This window comes from Balaenoptera ricei, chromosome 16, assembly GCF_028023285.1.
Source record: "Balaenoptera ricei isolate mBalRic1 chromosome 16, mBalRic1.hap2, whole genome shotgun sequence".
Taxonomy (NCBI): Eukaryota; Metazoa; Chordata; class Mammalia; order Artiodactyla; family Balaenopteridae; genus Balaenoptera; species Balaenoptera ricei.
In genome coordinates, this window is record NC_082654.1 from 32,324,110 (window position 1) to 32,344,137 (window position 20,028).

The window sequence follows — 20,028 nt, forward strand, 5'->3', positions numbered from 1 at the left end:
CCTACTTTTGAAATCAGATTTCAAATTTTCTGCAGCTTGCATTATTGTTTCATAAATTATACGCTGCAATTCTAACATTACTAACAACTGATTTTATGCTCAAACGTCCAAAAAGGCGGTGTCAAATATACTTTTGTTGGCTTTGGTGCTCAGTATGGAATACATAATGAATGGACAAATGTTTCCCACTACTATGGTTATATTCTCCATCTGGATAGCCTTTTCTTAGTAAGTATAATTCCAAGTCTGACTTACATGATATGGTTTAATGAAGCTGCAGAGATACATCAAATTTATATTTAAAACAAAACACCAAAACCATTTTACCAAAAACTAGTTTTATTTTAAAATTAAGTGCATAGCACTCATCTAATTCCATTGGTGTGGACTTCAGCACCATACTCGCTATTTGCAATTAATGTCATAACAGATACATTTTGGTTTGCAGTCTGTACTTTAGTGTTTATTTAGTGGACTTTGGTAAAGCCCTTTATGCATATCATTAATTTCTTCACAGTACACATTTAATGATGGTCCGGTAATCGCAAAAAACAAAAAAACCTACTTTAAAGACTAATCAATAAATTAAACAAAACAAAACCCACACCACTCCCCCACCCACACCCCCCAAAGCTAGCAGTTGTGAGTTGTATTTATATTGAAACCTAATGTTTTAAAAATAGTTCTGGTTCTCCAACCACCCCATCCCACTCCACCCTGGGTATGCAGCAACAGTAACCAATTACTTATTTTACTCTACATCCCCCCCCCAAATTAATCCAGTGTTCTTTAGCTTTTTAAAATATAAACTGGGAAAGTGTTATTATAGCATTTTTAAAAAGGCATATTCTATAACAAGAATGACATTTAAACCAGTCAGTAAAAGCATTTGACAAGACATTAAATTACCATAGGCACCAGTTGTTGTTTCAAGTTGGGATCTCTATCCCAGTATCTTACATTCATAGTATTATTGAGGTAGTTAAAATACTGAAAATTGGTCCAGGTTGCTAGGTTCTGAATGTGAATGATATATTCTCTTTTGAACCCACCTTCCCCCAAATAATTCAAGTTCTCTTGAGGTAAGAACTACCAAAATCCAATTAGCAGCCTTCTGTAAAGAGAAAGTGGTGATACTTTCAGAAAACAATTTTCATGCTTGAAAACTGCCATGAGTGAGTGTTCTTACCTGAGTGGTTTTTCATTTTATCTACCAGACTTATAAATCCACATCATGCCCTATGTACTTATGTACTCTAAAAGTTACCTTTCTTTAAAGGAAAGGATATTCTGTAAGAATTCACGCTGACAGAAGCCACCCACCCACATTCATCTACTGGAGCCATCTGGATAGACCCACTGCTGTGTTGAGTCCCTTCCCTTCCTAACAAAAGCCATTGGCTTGATTACTGAGACTCCTGCTGCATACCCACAACATCTTTATAATAAGTTTGTCTTCAATGCATATTGTGGCAGTTACATACCTGCCATGCAGTTTCCCTTCTATTCAAGTGCTACCTTTAAAAAAACACAAACAAAAAGACACAACTTACTAATTTTTAAATCAGAAAGCTTCCCTCCACCAAATATCTCTTCTCCCACAGTTAAGAGCACAATGTATACAAGTTTCAGTTATTACAATGGTTTTTTCTTTTTACTTTTTCAGTTTATTCCCTCCAAACTCTTTACCCCCAAATTGCCCTTGCTGTAATGACTTATTGCTGTTTTCACTCATCACCAGTATAGTGAAATGTCCCAGGGCAGTCCTGGGGCCAATCTAATGAAAGTCACCTTTGCCTGCTTACTCTTGACTAGCTGGAGTCAAAGGTTGCTTATAAAACCTGTCTTCCATGTAACAAAGTGCTGCTCTAGCACAACCTGAGAACTACCCTGGCCATGTTCCACTTCAAAATAAACCTATGGGACTTTATTCTAGTACTGACATTTTACAGTTTTGCCTTCCCTTGAAAAAACTTTAGAATAATATCAAATCTGAGTATAAATCATTGATTGCACTGAGAAATGCAAAACTTATATATGTATTATGAATGATAGGAACCACCACTTCATTCATTCTAGGATACAATTATGTTCTCGTTTGAAAACACATTCTAGCAGGAGTATACTAACCTATGTTATTAAGGTAGTTCATACTATAACATTCCCAAAGCATGTTGCATTACAGTTAAGTTTCCAAGTAGTTCAAATTCCCTGAGTTAAATGTGTTTAATTCTAAAGATTTGAGGCTGATCTTTAGGGGAAAAAACAACAAAAATTTATGACCATGACTTTAAGATAAGAGAGCTACTCCACCCTTAATTTTAGTACATAAATCCAGGTACCTGTACTATCTGTGATAGGAAGTTATATAGAATATCTAAAAAAAATTTTTTTAACTGCACAGACTGGTATAGCATAGCAATTCATGAGTTTAAACTTAGTCAGAGATTCATTTGTAGATCAAAAATATAACTCAAAACTGCAGAATAAGAAAAAGGACCTCTTCAAAAATTAATACTGTAACTTTCCTTCATAAAAAGACTGTTTGGCAAGTCCACAGATAAACATTAGTTTCTGACATATAAGCCAACATAAGGCCCAGAGGCCACCACAGGTCAAATCACAAAACGGCGAATTGAAGTCTGTCCAAGTTTTCTGTTGTGTTGAATGTTTTTGAAATATTTGGACCATCAGTTGGGGCTTTAAAATTTGTGTCATATAAGGATGTGTTTTAACAGGATTTGACATACACACTGTTAAAGTGTTTGCAGTGTTAGCTTAGTCCTCCCAGATATTCATGGTGCGTTGGAAGGGATATTCAGTCTTCCTGGTGCTGGTGCTGGAAGAGTTCTGATGCCATTTGGATCCCTTTCCTTTTGAAGAGAAGTTTACAAAAAGCTTGCCCCAGAGCTTTGAGTCACAAACAGTCTGGGTTACCAGTCTTACCTTCGCATAAAATCACCTTTCAAAGCATGGAGTAATGCAAGGGTAATGTTCATTTATCTGATAACTACGGTTATAAGAAACATTCAGACAGGGCTTAACTTCTACTGGTATTGCCAGTGACATCCCAACACCAGTCTGCATGTGCCCAAGGCCCTGAACACTAGTTTGGAAGCCAGCAGGACATGTCGGTAGTGTGTAAGATGAGGTGTGTGTGGTAGATACAATCTGCTGACAGCTTGGTTGTTCCGATACAGGATGGCGATACTGCAGCGAGGTCTGATGTGTCTGATGGAGATACTGAGGCTGCTGAAAGTGAACTGCCCGAGAGGGCTGGGAGGCTGTCTGGAACACACTTAGTTGTGCTGGCTGAGGTCCTGCCTGTCCTCTCTGTTTGTTTGCTTCTTTCACATCATTATCATGAGCACTGCAACATGGAGAGAAAGGAAACTGTTAATAATGTTAACTTGAGAAAAATTTGCAAGAAAGCCATGCACCACCCCCAACTCCTTCACAGCTGACTCACTAGACTGCCCCACTGCCCAGGTAGCAGTCACTGCAACCATAATTTCAACAACAGAAAAATCTCACTCTTAGCCTTCTAAAAGCTCCTTTCCTTGGTAGAGCCCTTGGGAACTGGCTGCTGGTAGCTTTAAGGACTATTTTCAGCTTGGAGCTATGTCCACAATAAGTACTTAAATATGACTGCCACTTTGGTGACATCCTGATGGTCCCACAATTCAAAGATGTGGGAATGAGGCAAGATTTGCCTGGATGATCTCAGAGTTATGGGCTCACACAAGAGCACCTCCTTTCCTTACTATGTACCCAGAATCATACTAGCAATGACAACCTCTACCTGCATAACAGCCAAAAGGAATTCCCCTTCCACCAAGTACTGCTCATACAGCGGCTTGCTCATGGCAGCAGGCAGCTGTCAGAGCCAGTATCCTAAAAGCTCTGGGCCTTTGAGAACTTGTTCCCAGGGCCCCTTATACATGAAGAATGTTAATAAGAAATTACAAACACAAGAACAAAGAGGCTTACATCAATAGCCGTTCAATGCACTGCACTAAGAAATCCCAGGAGTAAGCAGTAAGACGATGCAGTCTTGTAGGCCACGTTGGAGAAAGACGAAGTATAATCCTTGAAGAAGCCACACATGCTGCAGCTACTAAAGAAGGTGCATAATTTAGAAAGGCATAATCTGTGGAGACATCAAAAATGAACCTAAGCAACAGAATGCACAAGTCACAAGCTCACAAGTCATTTACTGGCATCCACAATGACTCACCTTGCAAAGATACTTCCAGGAAGTAATCTGCATACTTGGCCATGTAGAGTTTAGTTTTTTCCAAGCAAATCATTGGCCAGCCGTCATGAAGATCGGTTTCATGCACGGCTTCGGAGAGATAATACTCAATGAAATGGGCAGCTGTTGGAAGGCAGAGGTTCCACTGAAAGGTTTCTAATAATAATAGTTCCATATGTAGCAAATTTTGTTTTGTTAATACTAGATTCATATTAGTCATACAACCCAGGCTGTTGAGCTGCTCCAGCTTAGGCACACTATCTTCTTTTTCTTCAAATTTACCTTATAAGCAAAGGAAAATAACAGTGAGAGAGAGAAAATGTTAGGTGAGTGATCAATGTAAGTCTAGTCACTTAAATGGGATCTGCTGTCCTAGTGCAAAGATTTAGATCCAGACATTTTTTTCCCCTACTTTGGGCAGATACAATTGTGCCAGAACTCTGTGGTTCTCATATCTACATGTTTTCTCTCCCAGTGCCTCTGTTCCCCACCCTTCACCCTCCCCTAAAAAAAAACCAAAAAAACAAAAAAAACGTAACGTGTAAACATTTTGATCTGTGTCCTACCGTGTAATGAAAACAGTCCTATGTGCCAATGAAAAAATAACTCCCTCATCTCACCAGCTGAATCTTTTCAGGAACTTTCTTTTGGGGGTCAGGCGGTAGTTGGTAAAAGAAAATTATTTTAGAACAGAAGAAAGTTTAAAGAATTTAATGTCATAGTTATCTAAAATCAAAAATAGCTAAGCTTCAAGTGTTTCATCTCAGCATATTTTCAGCATAATCTCAATTCCAGAGAGATACAAATAGATTAGAGGAAAAAAACTGGGTGAATATCTAACACAAGCATTCTCATTGTACAAAAAACCCTATTCCTCCTCTTCTAAATTCAAAACAAAAACCTAGCCAAGTCTGTTATTAAGAAAAGGGAGGGGGCTTCCCTGGTGGCACAGTGGTTGGGAATCTGCCTGCCAATGCAGGGGACACGGGTTCGAGCCCTGGTCTGGGAAGATCCCACATGCCGCGGAGCGACTGAGCCCGTGGGCCACAATTGCTGAGCCTGCGCGTCTGGAGCCCGTGCTCCGCAACAAGAGAGGCCGCGATAGTGAGAGGCCCGCGCACCGCGATGAAGAGGGGCCCCCGCTTGCCGCAACTAGAGAAAGCCCTCGCATAGAAACGAAGACCCAACACAGCCAAAAATAAAATAAAAATAAAATGAAAAAATGAAAAAAAAAAAAAAGAAAAGAAAAGGGAGGATATTTTATACCACTTTTATATCCCCTTACTCAAAGCAGGATAGGAGTAAAGATGCTCTGATGGCTGAATGTCATTATTTGAAGGCATTAACTTCTTTTCAGGAAATACTCATCCATATGCACAGCTGAGGAATAAAATGCCCTCTCCAGCCCCTGAATAATTTTTCTACGGATTATGTACCATCTCACACTTTAATTTCCAAGCAAGCATTTACTATATATAAATCATTCACTTTAGATGTTTCGAAAAATTATGGCTGGAGAAAGCTCAAGCTATCAAGTACTATTATGATTTTCCAAATGCAGCAAGAGAACCAAAAGAGTTATCGTCAAGTCTCTTTGGGTCTTTGTTCCATGATTATCCATAGAAGAAGGGAAATTAAAACTGAAGCTTTCTACCTCCTAGCATTATGTTCTATTTTACATTAAGGTATAAAATAGTCATATTATATTGTAATTATTATAGATTTCTCACAATAGCTTTTGCATTTGTTCATAATTATAGTTAGAATATGTTATATATTACTATATAAATTTTTTGTTTTACTATTTTGATAACTATTTAAATATATTTGATTTCTTTAGAAATCTTACAATTTTATTTTATCCATTTAAAAGCATTTTTTAGGGAAGACCACAAAGACTACCAAACCAGAAGAAACCAAATGAGTTTCCCTGTGAAGTTTCTCTTCCAGAGGGAATGGGTTTACACCACACATTGAAGTTCCGACAACAAATGGCAGTGGCCAGAATCACTCAGCCCAGATGTTCCACGTAATGAAGTCAGTGAGGTTTGTTCAAGTCAGACTGCCTTAGGGGCTGGGGAAAAAGCGCTGTTAACTACCCTGGTCTTTGCTTAGGGAGGGTGAACGAGAGTAGAAGGTTTTGTCTCCTATGCCAAGAGACTCTAAGCTCATAACTTTAAGAAGAGTCTAGTCCCAAAGAAGTTTAAAATTTCGCTCCCACTCCAGAAATTTTGAACTTTGTTAGATTTAAACTACTCTTAACATTGCTGCAGGTAAGAGATGATCCAAAAAACTTACATAATTCGGACTTTTCAAGAATCTAGATAGTCCTTCCCAATTCAAATCACATAAAGATAAATTTCACAAGTTTTGCCAGAGGCATTTATTAGTACAGCTGAAAGCACTAAAGTAGTCTTAATGACAGTCATCCAGCGTGATCACTGCATAAATATAGGAGATGAACCCACTGTTCTCAGTATAACCGAATGGAATTCTTCAGGAGAATGACCTAGGTATTTAGTTCAAGCCCTCTGGATGAATCATTAAGACTTTCAAAGTACTCTATTTGTGTAGAAGCAGCAATACTGGCAGTATACTTCAAAGGGGTATTGTAAAAAATTAATGAGTTTTTTTATATCATGCTTGACGTTCCTTTGAAGAAATATACCACAATCCACTGTTTAATTCAAGGATCAAGAATGTTTCATACTATCTCCTTGAAACTTTCAATAGAAAACAGTTGTATATGACCAATTTCACAGCTCAAGAAACCAAGGTAGCAAGGTTGGCCAATTCATTTAAAGTCAATTAAGTTGAGTCAAACCCAAAATAGAAGACTTATGTTTGAATTCCCAAATCTGTGCTTCTAGACCAAAGTACTACACCAGGTTAAATGGGGACAACAACTACCAGAATAGACAAACTTTTATATTATTAAGCATCCATGGGGTTTTTATATTTATAAAGTACTTGGCTATTACAAGCATGAAAGCCTTTGCATCTTGATTTGCAAAGATAAAAAATAACCTGCATGCTGCATAAATAACCATACTTGGGATTTTAATTAAGGTTTAAGTTTTTTTGGAACCTTTTCATTATATATAGTAATACACTCAGATACATGGATATTAAAGGATTTCAAAATGTGTGACAGCGTCAATGAGCACCTGCATTCATATCCAGTTTTTATTGTGCTGAATGCTATGTGTGTGACTATTTTAAACCTACTTATCCGTTAATACCACATACAGATCACAAAGATCAGTTTCTTCAATTGAAAGGAAATACCGGAAGCCATGTGATTATATTGATAAAGGCCCCCAAACAGGAAATAAAGGCACAGGAAATTCTCATCTGCTTCCCAGGAAACAAAGAATTAGGGGCCACAGAAACAAAACATCAGGTTGTCTTTATAGGAAATGTTCAGATCAGCCATGGAAACCAGCACATTTTCAAAGCCAGGAGTGAATGGCAGCTATGTGGTAGTAGGGCATGGATCAGATGTCACTGTAATCTCTGCCAACTCACATTCTAGTCTTTTATTACTAAGTAGGAAAGAAGTCATCCTTAATATTTACCAAGAACTCTCACAAATGTGTAAGACTAGCAATCTAATTAAAAAATGGGTTAGGAACCAGAAGAGATAATTCATAGGAAAAAAAAAAAAAAAGGTTCTAATCTCACTAAAAATTGATATAAACAAAATCATCTGTGAAATACAGTTTTTCACCCATCAAATAGTAAAAAGCTTTGTCAACCCAGTATTGGTGAGCAAGGAGAAACAAGTTCTTGTCACAAATTTTTACTATTAAAAGCTTATAATCTCACTTTGGCTTCATCTTGACTCCAAAATCTTAGTTACACAATACCTTGAGCAAATTATCAAAAGCCTCATGTTTAAGACTGTTTCCATGCTCTCTACAAGTTCAATGCTGATCACAGAAGGCAAGGGAAGCCAGGGTATACATGTCAAAGAGTTAGAGTTTGAGAATTTCCCAGGATAAATCAGAGTCTTTTCTGGAATGAGCCAAAACCTTTGGGGCTAGGGAGCCAGTGAAGATTATAGAACACTTATGGAGGAATTAATCATTACAATGCTAACTTATATGTGTCAATTTCATACATGCTTTTAAACATATTACCCCACTTGATCCTCACAACAACTTTGTAAGGTGTCTATTTTTATTTTATAGAGAAGTAACTTGAGACTCAAGTTCAAGTTGTTGAAATTCATATTGCTGATGAGATTCAAACCTATATCCATATAGATTTCCTATAATCCCCGCTCTAAAACACTACACGCCTCTCCCCAGTCTGTAGGCCCTTTCTTCCTACCTCTAATAGTATGTACACCCAGGCAGCAGGATATGCATTAGTACCTGAACTTATAAGCTGTGCTCCATTTTTAGCCAAACTACCAAAAGCCTTCTGACCTATTTAATAACTGAAATACAGCTGTCACCCAGTCCTGTCAGCTGTAAGTTGTTTTTCACTTTTACACAACAGGCTGCCCATCCCAAAGCAGGGAGCAGCTGGGGGAGGGGGACATCCATTCTGTGAGGAGAGAAGCATTATTTGAATAAAGTTTATGATAACTAATTGGAGAGCTGACATCGGAATCCAAATGTAAGAAGACAGAGTGTAAGAATGTAAGAAACACTAGAATGAACTCCACAAATTTAAAACAGACATCAGATACTGAAAACAGGCTACCAGTTTATAAGCATCCTAAGCACTTCTGTTGTAGTAAAGTTAGACTGGAGGGAGGAGAGATTGCAGTGGGCTACTAAGGGCCAGTCTCTTTGATTCCTGACCCTAGTGAAGAGCTGATAGCTTGAACTCCTTTGACCAGTGCCTACTTGGGAGGAGCTGAGACCCTGGGGGACACCTATCTCACACTTTCCCACTCTCCAGTGGAAGAGGAACATGTAAAAGCAATTCTCTCAGGGAAAAAGGGGTGGGGTCAGTAGAACAAAGGGAAGAGGTATCTGACTTTTAGTAACAGGTGGTAAACAGTTCACATTTGAACCCAGCAAATACAAATCCTAAAGCCTAGTTCCTGGAAAATGAGCCAAAAGAACTATATACTACTACACAGATTAAATCAAATAACCTTCAATAAAATAAATTGATCACGACGTTAAACTAACAGTAATAGATAATTTAAAAACAAGAACAACTGAAAACTCCATTCCAACCAATCTAAGATGGTGCACAAATAAAGTATCCTTTCCCCAAATTGTGGAAATTGCAGAAACCTGACACCAATGCCAAGCACTGCATGGTAGCCAGAGCTGTCATTCACCTAGAGGCCTCGGTGAGCTTTGGTAGTGACATGTAGTTTACGAATATCTAGTCTATAATCCCCAAGTCACTTAGTACATTACTAGTAATTTTAGTCACAAATGTAAGTCAGTCTACGAACTGACTATGCATCACTCATAATTTCACAGTCCACAGGCATAGACCAGGTAGGGCTTGGTAGTGGTAAAAGGACAGTGATAACCACAGCAGGCAAAAAATTTTCCATTAATGATCCCAAGTTTTTAAAATAACCGAACTTGCATGTTTGACTTCCAGTGTCTCTCTACTATAAACTGATCCTATAATAAACTAACATTCTCAGGATAACAAGAAGCCATTCCATGTGGATACTCACACATTTGACATGTCAAGTATGGGTTTTTCCAATCCTATGCAAACTATTAAACCACAAAGGGCTTCATAGCTAGTGATGAAACATATACAGAATTGTACACATGATTGCTTATGAGGATGAAATCTTAATTAAAGGTTAAATTAAAGGTTACTTATAAATGTACAAGCATTACCTCTGGCTTTCTGGATGGTGGGGAGAGGAGCAGGTGATGTGTCTGGATCTCAGAGGATAACAGATTAAGAGAGAAATATAGATATTCAGGAAATATACTATTCTGGTAAGAATTTGACTCAAGTTACATGGGGACAGGGTTGGAAGACAAGTCTAGAAAGGTGGCTAGGTCCAGATGAAAGGTTCTAAATGTTACAATAAGGAGTTTCCACCTCAACCCACAGGCAGTGGAAAGTCATCAGTGGGCTATGTTTATTTATATTCAGCCTGGTCCACAAAGGAGTTGAAATAACTTACAAAAAGACCTGCTCAAGGAGATAAAATAAGAGGTTGAGGTCATCAGATGAAAGGAAAAATAAGGGCAGGAAAAGAAAATCTGAGAAGAGATTGGTTTCATAAATGATACCACACAGGCCTGAATTTGGTTTAGGTTTATTTGCAGTCAAAGTGCAAAGGTGTTTTAGAAAGAATTCTGGTGGCAGGGTAGAGGAGGAATGTTCCTTAGAAAGCAACCACATTGGATCCTAAACCCTCAAGTGGAGGTTAGGTGAAGGCAGTCAGTATTTCTACATGCTACTTTAAGTGGGACTTAAATTTCTATTGTAATGACATGAATAATATAAAAACTACAAAATGGACTCAACTTCAATATCAAATACCATCTTTTCACATTACTAAAAGAAGAAAACTTTCAGTTTCAATGCCTTTACTCACCCTCTTTCTCTCAAGGTACTAACAAACAATGAAATGTGTTACAGGAAGATGTTAAGAGAAAGGCACCAAAAGACTCATTATCAGATTCTACCTTACAGCTTACTACATAGTTTTGCCTACTGCAAAAGCAGATGTTTTCACATTTATAGCAGTTGCACATGAATCTTCAGTTCATTAAGCCAACTCATTACATACTCAGTAGAAGGTATTCTAACAGCACGAGTATGGTACCTTTTAGAGTTTCTCAACCTAAGCTCCACTGACATTTTGGGCTAGATAATTCTTTGTTGTGCGGGGCTGTCCTGTGCATTGCAGATGTTTACCTTCCTCCCAGGTTGTGACGACAACCAAAACTGTCTCCACACATTGCCAAATACCTGCCATGAGGCACAACTGCTCTTGGCTGAGAATCACTGCTTTAAGACAATGGTTCTCAATTGGAAAAGTACATCAGAATCACCTTTGGAACTTTTAAAAAGTTAAAAAATATCCAGGCCCCATGATGTAGATTCTGAGTCAGTAGATCTGGAGTGGCTTAGATATCTGTATCAGAATCTTCAGGATGTAGGGCCCAGGCACACATGTTTTAAAAAGACTCCAGAGCCACTTTTTAATATGTCTGGTTAAGAATTACTATGCCAAAAAGCACTTTCAACATAAACTTTCTGATACTAGTAAACTGGAGTGAAAGGAATTTGGTGATATTTCACTGAGTTCTATGTAAATTTATTTTATTATAAACAATGGAATTTTCCAGTCATGTATATCAGATTCATACTTACTTGCTAGAAGCAGACAGGAAAGTGCAACTAAATGCAGCTGCTGGATAGAGATGTCATACCGATCCATAAACAGGTCCAGCAAATAGACAGCAAGATGTCGGGCAGAAGGGCAGAGGGTGAAACGATTGCTCACAATGGCAATCAAGTCAGCAAAATACCTTCTAAGACTTAGTTGAGGGGACTGGCCTTTGTAGGAAGGTAACTTCAGCTCCTAAATCAAGAGGAACAACATTTAGTCTAACATAGCATATAGAAGAATTATTCCCACAGTGCAAAGGTGACACTTTTTCCCCAATATATTACTGATACAAGTGCCTAAAACACACTTTTCTTGAGTAAAACACAAAAATGAAAAAGTTGAGTGGCAGGATAATGAATGGCATTTAAAATTTAAAACCAAACTTTTCTCCTTATTCTTAACCACATCTGACATAACCAGTTATAGGTGTTTCTTGCATTATGGAATAAATGTATTCTAGCAAGATTTTTAATAAGGGAATCCTGTTTTCCCTACCAGGTGTTTTCAGGAAAACAGCATTACCAAAATACCAACCAAACCATATATACACACCCCCTACAAGAAGCTCAAAGCTTTTGGTTAGAAGGTAACAGATATGTTCCTCGTATGATGCATACTGTATTATACATGCAGGGATGTGGAAGGTAGAGACTAGTATACATCCACTAGTATCTTCTAATCAGGCTTCTCATTTTTTAAAAATTAGAAAATTTCTATACTATTAAAGTATTTCTAGAACACAGAGAAAGATGGAAGGGTTCTAAATTCATTTTATGAGCTCAGCATAATGCCACACTAAACCCAAAAGGTATCACAATGGAAGGAAGTAACACGGCTATGACCCTAAAAGCACAGGAAAAAAAAAAGCAAAAAATAAGACAAATTAGACTTCATCAAAATAAAAACTTTTGTGCATCAAAGGACACTATCAACAGAGTGAAAAGGCAACACACAGAATGGGAGAAAATATTTGCAAATCATGTATCTGGTAAGGTGTTAATATCCAGATTAAATAAAGAACTCTTTTATATATACAACAAAAAAAACAACTCAATTAAAAAATGGGCAAGGGACTTGACTAAACATTTCTCCAAAAAGATGTACAGATGGCCAATAAGCACACAAAAAGATGCTCAAAATCACTAATCATTAGGGAAATGCAAATAAAAACCATTAAGAGATACCATTTCATACCAATTAGGATTGCTATTGTCAAAAAAACCCAAAAAACAAAATCTAGAAAACAGAAACTAACAAGTGTCAACAAGGATATAAAATAATTGGAACCCTTGTGTATTGGAAGGAATATAAAACTGTGCAGCCACTGTGAACAACAGTATTGCAATTCCTTAAAAAAAATTAAATGTAGAATTACCATATGATCCAGCAATTCCACTTTTAGATATATACCCAAAAGAAGTTAAAGTAGGGACTCAAACAGATATTTGTACATCCATGTTCATAGCAGCATTGTCCACAACAGCCAAAAAGTGGAAACAAACAACCCAAGTGTTCATCAACAAATGAATGGATAAACAAAATGCAATATATACATACAATGGAATATTATTCAGCCTTAAAAAGGAATGAAATTCCGATATATGCTACAACATGGATGATTAAGTCATCTAGAGATGATTTAAAGTATATGGGAGGATGTGTGTAGGATATACACAAATATTACTCCATTTTATGTAAGGGACTTGAGCATCCTCAGATTTCGGTATCCGCAGGGATCCGGGAACAAATTCCCCATGGATAATGAGGGAAAACTATATAGTTTTTCACTTACCAGATTATATTTTATTAATCTTTTGCTTATGCTATCAAGAGTGGATATAGGAACTCCCATATATTATTGGTGACACTGACAATTGATATAACCTCCTGAAGGAGAACTAGGTAATATGAATTTTTGAAAATGCAGACTGCAGATACCCCTTAACCTAGCAACACCAGGCCTAGGAATTTATCCTACATATAAGGAGGTCCTTTGCAGCACTCTTTTTAATAGCAAAATGGTGGAATAAAGAGGTTAATGTCAAAAACCTGCATGGATCTCCAGAGAATTATTTTCAGTGGATAAACCCAATCCCCAAAGATCCCATAGTGCATAATTCCACTTATATAACATTCTTGAAATGACAAAATTATAAAAATAAAGAACAGATCAGTGGTTGCCAGAGGTTAAGGGAGGATGAGGATGGGAGGAAAGAGGGTGTGCCTATAAAAGGGTAACATGGGAGATCCTTGTGGTGATAAATGTACAGAAAATGTTCTGTACCTTGACTGTATCAATATCAATACTATCCTGGCTGTGATAATTGTACCATAGTTTTGCAAGATTGTTACCATGGGGGTAGGGGGGGAGATGGGGAGGGAGGACTGGGTAAAGGGTATAGGGGGTCTCAAAATAAGCGTAATTTTTTTAAAAAGCTTGATGTCTATCAATAAGGAACTAATTAAATAAACTTAAGGGACATCGATTCAATGTGGACATTAAAATAAAGGGCAGTAGACCTATATGTGTTGATATAGAAAATTCTGACAAACTGAGTGAGGGTGGGGTGGGAGGAAGGTACAGAACAGTGAATATATATTATAACCTCTTGTATCAACAACAAAAAAATTGTATTTGCAGATATACTAATTTATTGGGTATCTTTTCAGGAAAAAAACCCAATAATGCTGGTAACCTTAGGGAATCAGGGAATAGTGAGGGTTGGGGAAAGCTCATTTTAAACCTGATACTGGGTCTTCCCTGGTGGTCCAGTGGTTAAGACTCTGTGCTCCCAATGCAGGGGGCCCGGGTTCGATCCCTGGTAGGGGAACTAAGATCCCACATACTGCAACTAAGCCTGCGCGCTGCAACTAGAGAAGCCCACGCGCCGCAATGAAGACCCAGTGCAGCCAAAGTAAATAAATAAATAAATAAAACACCAGATACTATCCCAAAATTTTTAAACCCATATGCATGTATCACTTAAAAATATATTAGTAGGAGTTACTTGGGAGATAGGCTAATGGGCTATTTTATGTTTTTAATTTTTGTATAAGTGAAAAAAGAATCAACAAATGCTATTGAAGAAAAAGAAAACACATTGGCTTAGGCTTGCTCAACTCTCTGAAGAGAAAAAATACTAATTTCTCTAAATAAAGGGAACATGCGAATTTCTCATGTAGTCGCTAGGATTTTTCTCTTTTTTACCATTTCTGTAGATTTTTACAATGGTGTAAATGAGTTACCATTTCAAATTCCAACTTTCTTAGCTGTCATCATGTGACATTTATTGAGCATCTCCCATGTAGCAGATACTGTGCTAACCTCAGGGATAAAAGCTGGAATACAGTTTCAAGCCTCTCTCTAGCAGGTGAACCAAAATACAGAGATTATTAGAATATAATATAGTAACCACAGGGTATTATAGAACACTGAGGAGGGAGATCTAACCCAGCTCACGGGGTGGGATGTTAGGAAAAAACAAAACCAGGGCAGGCTTTCTGTAAAAGAGGCCTGAACAAGGTCTCAAAGATGCACTGGGAAACTTAGCTGGAAGACACTTGTGGACTTTATTTTTAACTATGTTAACTTTGCCAAATGAAGACAAAACAAAGGCAAGAATCCAAGGGCCATCACTAGGGGACTTTTAACAATGTGTCCAATATATTCTCTTTATATTATTTTAAATGGTAAAGTACAAGGGCTTATCATATGGCTGTCAGATTTAGTTCTTTGTCCATGTAGTGCAGTTATACGCATGAGAAAATGACCTACGCTTCTCTCAGCTTATGAGTTTTTTCTAATATCTATTCCTGATCCCCCAGAATTGAACACTCTTGTTCCTGTCTGCTTCTCAGGATCCCACAGGACCAAAGCAGAGAGACCTAAACATGTCATCTCCAACTCCAATCTCAGGTCCCCATTAGCTCACCACCCTAAATGCCATCCCCTTCCCAGAATGGGTTAACTGTCCAGTCAGGCTGGAAACAAAGGCATAGAAGGAATACTCACAACTCTGTGGGATATTTTCTTGATGCTTCTCAGAAAGTTAGCATTGTTCCCATCTGTCATAAAGGCTCCTGAAAATACTTCCCCAAGCAGCCTAAGACACTAGTATACATAGCAAAACAATGAGAAGAAAGAGAAGACACAGGGTATAAGAGGACAGCTGCTTTGTTGGGGGTCGGGGGTTGGGGGGGAAGAAGTGATTGTATTTTACAAAAACAGTACAGCTGGCATCTGGGGTTAAAGAGGATTTTCATTTGTTGTAATTTTTACTCTTCCCTAGTAGATGCAAGGCTGGTCACACCAATTATTCCTCCACAAACCTTGGGTCTAAACATAGATACCTTCCATTGTGCCTGAATGGCAACTGCCCAAAGGAAGACCCAAATTCAGATGCTCTAAATTTTATGAGATTAGACTCCATAAAGGTAGGGATCATGTCTGTCTCATTCACTATTACCATTCCAACCCCTGACATAGCACCTTGCACACTGTAGGCATGCAAATATGTTGAATAAGCATATGACTACCCAACTAAATCACCTAATTAATAGCCTGGAATTAACATGTATTCTCTGTGAGAAAAGTTCATTTTAACTTTCCTTGACTTCAGTGTACTACAAACAGTGGTCTCTCCAGTTCCACAGGTTCAAGTTTTACTGATTAACAAATTATAAAGTGTGGCCATTGTGTCAAATAACAAGAATGTGGCTTACACAATGCTTAAAGATAAAATAAAGACAACCCACAGTAGCATGCCGCAGGTGGCCCAAGACAACTTTCAGTAGCATTCTTTCAGGCCCTGTGCTATCTCATCCTCTGATAGTTTGTAAGTAAGTTTAGTACAGATTGTGTCTTACTCCTTGGATCCTCCCCAGAGCTCAATACACAAAAACATTCAACAAATCTGCTGGAAAAAAATCCATTTCCAACCTCAACTAACAAAATTAATTCAGGTAATCACTCAGGATTAAAATTACACATAAAATGTAAGAATCAAAAACCATGGAAATCACCAAGAAAAATCTTTTAAGTTTCATGTCATTACAAAACATATGTATCATTAACATCAAATATTATTTTCACCACATACCAGAGGAATAAAGAGCTGACACTTAGAAAATAAGAGCATTTAAAACTGAAAGACAACATCTGAAAAAAACAAACAAACAAACAAACAGGTATTTGGACAATTTTCAAAGTGGAAAACCCGCAACTCTCTTCTTAACATTCCAGAGAACCATGCCATAGTTGAGACTTTTCTGTAGTACAAACAGCCTCTTAGTGGGCTGAGGTGTATTTAGTGTGTCTATGAGACTGAATGTCAGAATTAATAAGCAGCATTTAGAACTCAAACTTTAGAAAAGGGTACAACTGTAACAATTTAAGTCAGAATTAGGTTTTCTAATCTACTTAACCTGGTTAAAAAAAAATCAAGATACAAGTTCATTATCATCCCAGGATCTCTCAACTCCAACAGTGAGCAGCCTTTTTATTAAAGAGTCAGCTGTTTTGCTTCTTTCCAATTTTCTATACATGAGTGGCTCTCTCTACCCATAGTGAAATTAAGTTAAGTTAGAGTTAATTTTGGATCTGGTCTCTCTTCTGGTTATCAAAGACACAGAGTTGACACATTTCGCTAAGATATGACATACAGAATAAAATTGTTACTTAGGAGCAACAATAAACAAAATTTGCATTGTGCCAGAAAGGTGTACTTTTTCCCCAACATCTTTTAAAATATAGTAGGTCTACTCCCGGCCTTTGATATTAGCTGAAGAAGCAGCTAACTCCTACCTTAGGGCTTTTTGAACACCCCCCAAGTCTTGGGGTTTCGGGGGTAGAGAATAACAAATAGTTATCACTTCCTTAGTGCTTACTATATGCCAAGCACTGTTCTGAGCACATCTACAGTATTACCTCATTTTAATCTTCACAGTCGTCCCATAAAGCACGTTCTATTATTATTATTCATTTGACAGATGAGGAAATTGAGAAGCAGAAAATTAAGTAACTTGTTCAAAGTCTCACAGCAAGTTAGTGGAAAGGCTGGGGAATTTACTGTTGTACAAATGTGACATAACAGACAGCTGCATGCAACAGCAACTATAGAAGGAAGGCTGCTCTGCCCAATAAAAAGCCAGCACACTTATCTTTTTAAATACAGTATCAAATCCATGTTCCACGTGGAAACAAGGACATCAGAATGTCCCTTCACACCTTCCCTCTCCCAACTACCACGCCCCACCCCCTCCTCATTCAGGTTTCAGGTTCTTCTGCTACAACCCAGGGAAGAAGCCAAGAAGTTAATTAACCTTGAGCAAATAGGCAAACTCGCCTTTTCTGGTCTGGAAACTAGTGGTTAAAGACCCGGACCGGGCTTTCCAGGGAGCCAAGATTCATAGTAACTGGCATAAGACACCGAATGGAAAGGTCTGGGCATCGCGGTTACCTTGTATCGAAGAGCTTGATGGATATCGGCAGCCAGCTGTCCCCGCCACCACTGACCCTCCAGCTCCATGGGACCGGGCGGCGCGCCTGGCCAGACGCGGCAACTTCAGTCTGTAAGACACACCCCAGACGCGGTCACTGCCAGCTCCCTCCACGCGCCCCTCCGCGCCCCCTCCCCGAGGGGTGTGACCTCAGGCCACCCTGGGCGACTGTTCATCTTCACCTGACTCGTCCTAAAATCAGCACCGATCCAAACCAATTCCCTGACGCCGCACGTAAGACCCGAGCCACCGGTCAGGAGGAGCCGGCTTGTGTGGAGAACGGCCGGACCGGGCGCCGGGCAAACTGGGACCAACTTGGGCCCTAGTTCCCAAGGCGCGGACCCCGGCGCGTGCTCGGGAAAGCCGGACGGGAGGCCCGGCTTCGGGCTCCCGCGCCCCGGCTTTAATTCTCCAGCCGGCCCTGAGGAGACTTGACACCAGTCACAGCCCCCCTGAGGTGAAAACCTCCCGCCGAGAAACCCGGAGACGAACGCCCGCGCGTCTCCGGGTGCCCGCTGCAGACAGTCGGGGGCGCGCTCCTCCCCGGGAGCCTCCTCGCGGCCCGGCCGGCCCCAGCGCGCACGCAGGCCGCCGCCTCCTCATCCGGAGGAGCGCACGGGATCCCGCGGCCCCAGAAAGGCGAACAAAAGGCCGGGCCGGGCGGGTCCGGTGCCCCGCAGCCAGCCCAGGCCTGCCGGTTCCCACGGCGGCCTCCCTTACCCGGAACCGCGGCCCTCACAGGCCCAGCCCCGCCAGCGTGCGGGGGACGCCGGCCCCGCTCATGCTGCGGACAGTCGGCCGCGAAGCGCCGGCCTCAGCTCGGGCCCAGCGCCGGGGCGCTCGCGCCGCCCATTGTTAAAGGACCGGCAGGCGGCTCCGCGTACAAAGCCAGCGCGGGGGCACATGCGGCCCCGCCGCTGCCAATCTCGTCTCGCGATACAGCCGGGTCATCCGGAGCTGTCCAATGGGCGGCCGGGCCGGGCCCAGGTGCAACGCCCGGCAGCGGCTTGGCGGCCCCCGCCGGACGCGGCAGCATCGCCGGTCGGCTTTGCGCGGTCCTGAGCTTCGCTTTGCCCGAGAGCCCCAACACCACCTACCGCAAAGCCGGCCTGAGGTGCGGGCAGAGGTCTGAAGGGAGCGCCGGAGAAATTAAAATGCTGATCATCCTTCCGTTGGCCAATCCGGTCATGCCTCTCACCTGCTGAGAACCTTCGATGGCTCCCCGATGCGGAGGAGCAAAGTTCCGATGCCTCAAGTTGGCGTTTTAAACCCTTCTCGGCGTGGATTGAGTCGGCCTCATCTAGCGTTACAACAGCCCCGTACATTCGAGGGATGGGATTATCAGTCCCTCCATTTGTGCTTTACCCGTTTCCGAAGCCCCTAAAGTTGCTTTCTTTGTGAAATTCTGTCTCTTAAGTTCCACCTCAAAACCTATTCCTTCTAGAAACCTAATTAATCCCTTCGTCTTCCTTATTTCCTTTGCTTTAGAGATTCCCAAAGCTTTGAATGAAGGCGGTGAAGATTACCTTTAGTAACCTAGCTTGTCAAATCTGTAGCGGATGTAATTAACCATCTGCGGTCGTAAATCAGGAAAAAAAAAAAAAAAAAAAAACCCTGTGGAAACACTCCAATTAAGGTGATACAAGACCTGAAGTGTGAAATCTAATCAATTGTACTTTAACTTGTTTAGTGGAATATCACAACAGAAGTAGATGGTCAGCCCAGGACAGTGATCCTCACTTCTGAGAATGTACATCAACCTCTTTAAATATTAAAAAATAAATCATGAAACCCAAACCCTTTTACTTGGAATCCTTTGTCCCAAAAGATGCATGATAAAGATCTACAATTAAGTGATGAATGTATGTTGCATGAATCTGAGTTTTAGTTATGACCTCTTCATATACTTGAAGAACAGCTACAAATATGT

At 39.9% G+C, this 20,028-nt stretch overlaps 1 protein-coding gene across 1 annotated transcript; it reads right to left on the reverse strand.

The window, feature by feature from the left end:
* Positions 1–321: 321 nt before the first annotated feature.
* CCNJ (cyclin J) lies at positions 322–18,982 on the reverse strand. The gene is made up of 6 exons (XM_059900310.1): positions 18,819–18,982; positions 18,059–18,168; positions 11,582–11,792; positions 4,238–4,537; positions 3,991–4,150; positions 322–3,370 (listed from the first exon to the last, which is right to left on the reverse strand). The coding sequence occupies exons 2-6, from the start codon at positions 18,125–18,127 to the stop codon at positions 2,959–2,961; spliced, it is 1,152 nt and encodes a 383-aa protein (XP_059756293.1). The 5' UTR covers positions 18,128–18,168; positions 18,819–18,982; the 3' UTR covers positions 322–2,958.
* Positions 18,983–20,028: the final 1,046 nt, after the last annotated feature.